The 8110-nt window shown below is 42.1% G+C and overlaps 1 protein-coding gene across 1 annotated transcript; it reads left to right on the forward strand.

Moving 5' to 3' along the window:
• Positions 1 to 1708: 1708 nt before the first annotated feature.
• Positions 1709 to 2608, forward strand: ORYCUNV1R1624 (vomeronasal 1 receptor oryCunV1R1624). The gene has a single exon (NM_001167311.1). It carries the CDS (start codon positions 1709 to 1711, stop codon positions 2606 to 2608), a length of 900 nt encoding a protein of 299 aa, NP_001160783.1.
• Positions 2609 to 8110: the final 5502 nt, after the last annotated feature.

Consider the following 8110-nt stretch of genomic DNA (forward strand, 5'->3'; position numbering starts at 1 on the left):
TCTAGAGCCCCTGCCAACCTTGCCCTTGCTGACCTAGGAGGAGGGCCAGATTCCATTGCTATCACAGCTGGCCCTTCAAGGCCAGACTCTGAGTTCTCAGCAAGCCTTGTTTATCCATCTGAACAGGCACTTCAGCCAGCACAGGCTCAGTGGCTTGTTGTGTTAATACAAATATGAAAAGGAAAAGAAAGGTGTATTTGCTGTGGTATAGTCCTCCACCCCACACCAACCCCTGGGGGCTCCTAATGTGATTTGGTGCCATCTATGATGACATTGGTTTTGGGGTTTGGTCCACGGTCATGAGAACTGGTGTGTAATGTGTTTCAGGACTATTTTTTCAAATCAATCTGCTATTCAGTAGACTACACAGGAGCCAAAGTTTCCACTCTCAGAATTACCAGAGAGGGGCTGTAGACTCACATGCTTGTGGTGTAATGAGGACAAACCCACCGAGGTCCTCCAGAGCTGGGCGTGAATGATGAACCCAGGGGCGACTGCTGGCAGAAAGGTTTCCTTGGACTCTGCTGTATCAGCTGTGTAATGGAGCCAGTGGTTGTTTCCTAGGAAACACCTGGGTTCCTTATTAGGTTCTGATTGTTTTCCACATTGAAGCAAGGGAAGCTTGGTTAATGAAAGGAAGGGTTCACTGCAGGCAGGAAGGAGCTTAACATTCAAGTGTCACTTCTGACATTTTCACTGGATTGAAAATATTTTCATGCCATTTGCAAGCTGTACAACTTTACGTGATAATACACACAGAATTTGACCCTCTGAGATTCCAGAAGGTGTATGTGCTCTATACCCAGAATCTTTCAGAAATCTCACCTGATGGAATAGCTTTCACTTATGTTTTAATAAATAAATAATTGTAGGACATGACTGTAGGGATGTATAGTTTCTATCATACATGAAACACAATACATGATGTCTCCTGTCCCAGTGTACAGGGCAGAGCATAGGATAAGTCCTTGTGGATCATCTCTTCCTAGAGAATAGCACAGTAATGTTTCCATGGCCTTCCCTATATCAAACAATTTGACTTCCTAAAACATGATTTGTTACAGAGAAGACCCCAGAAAATTATAGGATAATCAATTTATCTGCATCTTAAAAAGATGCCTAAATGTTTAATCATTATTGATGTTTGCTTATCAATAAATATCTTGTATGGAAGTAAACTTGTATGAAACTGTTAAGACCCAGTGCTGCTAGTCTACATTGCATTGGCAAAGTGAGAACATAACTAAGTATACATATATGCATCCTGAAGAACACAGCTCACTACATTTGTTGGAGTATACCAGGTGAATTTACATGCTTTTCTTTAAATTTAGACAAATCAGTAGTGTGTAGCTGCCTGAGTGCCATTTGATTTCCAATGCAAGGTATGCTGCTCTTTTCTCATTGACTTATGACAAATTCAGGAATTACTACCTGTGTCTCTGCATACCTGTAATAAATATTTTGTAGGAGCCTTAATGTTACACATGGTACTCTTTGGAAACATGCACATAAATAAAAATGTTAAGGAATTAAATCCAAGGGTGAATCTATGTTACTGGAGAAAAATATACAAAGAGAATGTTGAATTCAGCTGCCATTAATACATAAACTCATTCATCATTTCCCCCACAGGAATCTCAGGCTCAGAGACAATAATCAGGCATTGGGAGCTGATGGGACGGCCATTAAAAACTTGACAACATGGATGATTTTCTTACTTCAAACTGTCTTTGGAATCCTGGGGAATTTCTCACTTCTTGGCCATTATCTCTATCTCTACTTCACAGGATGCAAGTTTAAGCCCACAGATTTGATTATCAAACACCTGTCTGTAGCCAACTGCTTAGTCATTCTTTCCAAAGGAGTCCCCCAAACCATGACATCTTTGGGGATGAAGCCTTTCCTTGGTGATATTGGGTGCAAGCTTGTATTCTATGTGCACAAAGTGGGCAGGGATGTGTCCATTGGCAGCACCTGTCTCTTGAGTATCATCCAGGCCATCACCATCAGTCCCAGGAACCCCAGATGGGCAGAGCTCAAAGCAAAAGCACAAAAGTACATTGGCCCCTCCACTATCCTCTGCTGGATGCTGAATCTGATACTGAATGTCTTGGTGCCTGTGCATGTGATTGGAAACAGGAATGACAAAAACATCACAAAGAAAACTGATCATGGCTACTGCTATTCCATGAGTCATGCAAAATTCTTAGACTTGCTGTATGCTGCCCAGTTGCTATTCAGAGATACAGTCTTTGTGGCACTCATGCTCTTGGCCAGCAGCTTCATGGTTTTCATCCTGTACAGGCACAAGCAGCAGGTACAATACATCCATGGGACAAATATTACCTCCAGGTCCTCCCCAGAGTCCAGAGCCACCCACAGTATCCTTGTACTGGTGAGCACCTTTGTGTCCTTGAGCACTCTCTCCTCCATCCTTCACATTTGCTTGGCTGTTTTAAGCAGTCCTAGTATGTGGCTGGTGACCACCTCTGAAGTAATTGCTGGAATTTTTCCAGTTGTGAGCCCCTACATTCTCATGAGCCATGACTCCAGGGTGCCCAGACACTGCTGTGCTCACACAAGGAATACAGATTTCTTGGCTTAGGAAATATGTAGAAGTTGAAGTGTATTCACAGTGGTTTCTTCTCAGTGTGTTTCAAGTTTATCTATTCAAGCCTTGTTACTTGGTATTTATTTGATATTCAGGAAGAGAGTTCATCATCCTCTGGTTCACTCCTGAAATGCCTGTAAAAGCCCAGAAATGGGGACAAAGCTGGAGCCAGGCACGTAGCTGAGGTTTTTCATTGATCACAAGAGCCCAATGAATAGAGCCAACTCCAGCATCTCCCAGCATCTCCCATCCTCTGCTTTAAGAAGCATCTTGGGCCACTAGCAAAGCTGGGAACAGGACCCTGTTAACTCCAATATGGGATGCAGCCATCTTCTCTGGCATCTTAACCAACAGGCCAAATGTTGCCTCCTGGATATGAGTTCTTTATTCATTAATCCCTCTGCAAGTGCAAGCACATTTCTGAAGCAGCCATTGTATCAGAGTGGGGTAAATTAGCAGCCTGAATTTCTGTGCTAAAAGAAGGAATGAGCTGGTTAGTAGTTAGAAACAAATTACTATGTAATTCTCATGTGAGTTCCTGTATTATGAAAATGTTACTCATGTTCCTGGCAGCACCAAGAAATGTGGATTCATGGAGAAGTCATGGGTGTCACCCGAGTCTGATATAATGACTTTGTCAGAAGTGAGCAAGCAATGGGGGTGGGACAAAGGTTCCACAAAGCAGGGGTCCCACTTCAGAACATCAAATCAGAAGAGCAAGAATGGCCCCATGGAGCCTGTTTTGATTTCTATGTGTTAGACAGGGATATTTGTGTTCATATGTGTTTGTATATGCTCATGTAGACATATGAAGTCAAATTATTTTGTTATTATATCAAACAATTATTTAAAAATTAAAAAAAGTAGTCCAAGGCAATGCTAAAAAGAATAACAGCAAGCCATCTTAACTTCACAGTTTATTCTATTCTGATGTGTCTGTTTCCATGTGTAGTACAATTCAGGAGCAACTAAAGGCCCCCTGGAGGTCTGGCAGAGCGGACATTCCCTGTCCCTCAGCTGAAGGATGCGACACAACCTGCAGATCCCCAGTCCTGGCCCAGGGAATCCCAGAGACAAGACCACCCCAGCAAAGCTTCCCCTGCAAGTTCACCTCAAACTCCCTTTAGGACAGAAACTCCTAGTGCCCAACCTCAGCTGAGCACAGGCATAAGAAGTGGGGTGGTTATGTAGACTGAGAATCCTCTTCAGTTGAAGACTCTCCAGGTCAGTGGTCATCCAGCCCGTGGCTGGGCTGCTCCCAGCACCTGACTGTGGGTGTGTGGCTATCATAACCTGCTTGAACATCAGTTGGTGGCTGATACTCATATTTGATACAGATCTCTGAGAAAGAAGGGAGTTGTCCTGGGGAAGCTGCTCAACCCAGCACCTGAAACCCAGACACAGCACCAAGGTCATTCTTCCATTGGTGAGATTCACACAGAAAATATTTACTTTTCTGTATATCTTTATATTTTATGTACATGGCTTTTAATGACATCCAACTGAATTCTGTAAAAATATTTCAATTACTGGGAATAGTCTTAAAGAGTAATGTAAAAGTGACACACTGTTGTCCTAGTTCACACTGCATGGCTGTAGGGTGCAATACTAGTTTGTATATTTTTGAAACAAGAAGGTATTAGAAAATATCCTGAATGTTTTCACCATACAGGAATAATAAATTTTGAGGAGATAAATATATTTACATTTTTCTGAACATTACAACATACATGGTACATATCACATGGTACAGCATATGCATTTACAATACTTGTCAAACAAAAATAAAAATTCTTTCAAAATTTATGTATGTATTTAGGGATTGATCCATCTTCTTGTGTAATATTCATTGTAACTCTCCCATTTTCTTATTCTGCCAATTTTATTTATTTCCTCTAGGACATTTTCAACTACTAGATTTTACTCATTTTTTTGTAACTTGTTGCATAATTAGCTAATTAAAATAACATGGATTGTTTATTTTTTCTCTTGTAAATCTTATATATAATTGTCTAAGAATACCTCAAAAAGTACTTGGATAAATGGAATTAAAAGATATGTTTCTTTGGTGAAAAAAATTTTTCAAATTCTTAAGATTTTTTTTTTTAAATTTCAGGTTAGAGTCATTTTCATAAACCAGAAGACATTTATAGATGAACAGGTGGAGAGGTCATACTCTGGCAAGTTCTGAATGCAAGGTGTTATTTTGCAGGTTCAATAATCATCTCTGGATCAATCAACTCTCTCCATATTCAGTGGTCTTCCTTCCCTGCATCACAGCATACTCCACTACCTTGGTGCCATTTTCATTGTGAGAAACCAAATCAAATTCCCCAGGTTCTTCCAAAGCAGGTAAAGATGAAAGAATTTCTATATCTGCTTGCTGGGTCTTTGGATTGTGGCTTAATATTTTTCCTTCCTTTAGTCAGAGACATTAGGGGAGTAATTAAATGTTTGTTCAAAAATCTTAAATGCAATCTTTTCTCCAATCTGAGGGAGAGTTGCTGAGAGTGGTAACAGGCGACAATTCTTGTGTTTCTCTGAGGATTCTGGATGAAAGTAGGTGAATTTGTTTTATAACTTCATTAATTGCTTCTGATTCTGGTAGTCAGGATTTTTGTTGAAAACACCCAACACAGTGTGCCCTGGCCCTGAACATCTCCCCCGGACACCCTAACCTCTGACTCCCTTTCTTTTTTTTAAGATTTATTTATCTGAAAGGGTTACACAGAGAGAGGAAAGAGAGAGAGAGAGAGAGAGAGAGAGAGAGAGAGAGAGGTCTTCCACCTGCTGGTTCACTCCCTAGGCTGGAGCTGTGCTGATCTGAAGCCAGGAGCCAGGTCTCCCACATGGGTGCAGGGGCCCAAGCACTTTAGCCATTTTCTACTGCTTTCCCAGGCCGCAGCACAGAGCTGGATCAGAAGAGGAGCAGCCGGGACTAGAACTGGTGCCCATACGGGATACCAGCACTTCAGGCCAGGGCTTTATCCCACTGTGCCACAGCGCTGGCCCCTTGCTTCTATTTTATATTTTTAATATGTGATGGTTTTAGGTGGCTATTTTGTTCACATTTCTTTTCACTAAGGATATTGACGACCTCATCACATATTGGAAAGAATTTTATGCCTATATTTCAAGTTCCTTTGGGTTTGTTTTCTATTTTTTCCTATTGTGTTCTTTCTTTTTCCCCTGTTGGTTTATGTAAGTTATTGAGTATGATACATATATCTCCTCTTTCTCTTCCTCTTCCTTCTCCTCCATCTCACTCTGCCTCTCTCTCTCTCTTTCTCTCTCTCTCTCTGATTTTCCTTTGCTAAAGATCCATGCTAACATTAATATAAATTTTCATTTAATTTAGTGTTATCTTGCCCCCGCCATAACCTTTCCCTATCCTGAGACCATACAGATTTTCTTCTCTGATTTCTTCTAAAAGTCCATTGTTAGTCTGTTTGATTTTATTTCTTTGAAAGGCAGAGTGATAGAGAGGGGGCAATATACTTGGGAGCTTCTGTTTTTAGAAACAGGGAGTCTATGGCCATACCACCCTGAATGCACCTGATCTCATCTGCTCTCGGGAGCTAAGCAGGGTTAGGCCTGGTTAGTACTTGGTTGGAAGAAAACAGGATGCCAGAGGATAGTGGAGGAGTTACGCTGAGCCAGACAGGAAGACCTTAGGTTAGATGCCTGGGTTATTTTCTCTCCTATCACCTCCTTCCTGCTTGGAATCCTCTGGGTTTGTGCCATTGCCCTGTGATGCAGGCCTGGAACTCTGAGTGAGTTCCTAGTGACTGGCTGCACCTGGCATTGCTGTGATTCAGACAACAAGGTCAGCCTCCTCTTTCTTTTAGGCTGTTTCAAGGCTGAGGTCCCGATTCCAGACAGCATTGACTCCATTTTCTGTTTTCTGTGTGGTCCAGGGCTTTTTCCCTCTGTGGTTTTTCACCTACCAGGAACTGCTTCTTAACACTATTTGGGAAGACACGTCAATCAGATCAGGAAAGTCTGGGTCCAGCCCCCAGCATGTCCTGACCTGAAATGAATGTAATCAAATGTGCATTTAGAAGGCAGTGTCCCACACAGGGCTACCTTCTCCACAAGCAACAGCCCTAAGTGTGATGAGACCCAGACCAGGCCTGCTTCAAACCTGTTGCCTAAACATGGTGTGATCCATGTGCAGAGCCTCAGCTTGTATCACTGACAAGAAGGATGTGCCGAGGCCTGGTTGAATGTTATTATTCTCATGGTTTATTATGGAATAAGGGTTCAGGATACATAGGACACAGTCTGGGAATTGACAGGACATGTTCCAAAGACTCCATAGGGAGCCACATGGTTGAACTGTCTGGTGACTTAAGTCCCCAGAGAGGCTAAGACAGGGATGAGGCAGAATGTTCTGGGACTGGGGTGAAATTTCTAGCATCTGAGGGCAGCATCCAGACCCTGGTAAAGGTGTTTCTTCACCACACAAGCCAACCCTAGTGTTTGGTGGAGGCTCTCACAGTCAAACAACCATTTTGGTCCATGCATGCAATCTTGGCCTAACAATTCATGAGTCAGAGTCATTATAATAGTGTAAGTTTGTCTAACATTGGGAGGAGTTAGTGTAGGGTAGAAAAAGAATCAAAGAAACAGTGAATGTACTCTAAAATGTGTTTACACACTCATTCATATTCTTTGCTATTTGGGAGAGAAGAGAGATAATGAATCTTCCATATGCTGATTTATCTCCTCAAAGGATCACAACAGTAAGAGGTTGGCCAGGCAAAGCTGTGAACTTGAACTCCACCCAGATCTCTATGTGGTTGGCAGAGGCCCAAGAACCTGTGTCATCTTCCAATACTTCTCCATGCACATTATTGGGTGCTAGATTGGAAGCAAAGCAGTTGAGATTTGAACTAGGACTCAAATATTGGATGTCTGAGGCGCAAGCAGTGGCTTAATTCACTGCACCACAATGCCAGACCCCTGTGGATATTCTTGTACTAACTTATTGTTTCTACCTTGATCTATTGTAATAGGTATCATACAATAAACATATGCACAATTGATTGGCCTAGCATGTATCTAAAACTTAGCTAAATACTCTCCCTTAGCCATTCGTTCTTCATCTGAAGGAAGGCTTATTGCAATATCTCAGTATATTCTATTATCCATATTAGCAATACATTCCAGTATTTCCTCAGGTTATTGAATCTACTAGCCATGTTGATGTAACACTGGATCACAGTGTGTTCATGGTGCAGGCCACTTTCCTTTTGCCCATGTGCCAGGTCTTATGACAGGGGCCACTGCATTCCATTTCAGTTCTGTTGATTTCCATGTTAACTGGGGACAAAGCTGAGCATCAGGGCTCAATTCACAGGCTTGAGTGAGACTGGTTTCCTGTGAGGGTGAGCACAGAACCCCCTCCTATGCCCCTTTCCTTGTCCTTGTCCTCTGTCTAAGTGACCCAGTGTTAGGCACATACCATCCAGAAGCATAATGCTGCTTTTTGGC

The sequence above is a fragment of the Oryctolagus cuniculus genome, chromosome 18 (genome assembly GCF_051225735.1).
Source record: "Oryctolagus cuniculus isolate XC-2025 breed Fujian yellow rabbit chromosome 18, ASM5122573v1, whole genome shotgun sequence".
In the NCBI taxonomy this organism is placed as follows: Eukaryota; Metazoa; Chordata; class Mammalia; order Lagomorpha; family Leporidae; genus Oryctolagus; species Oryctolagus cuniculus.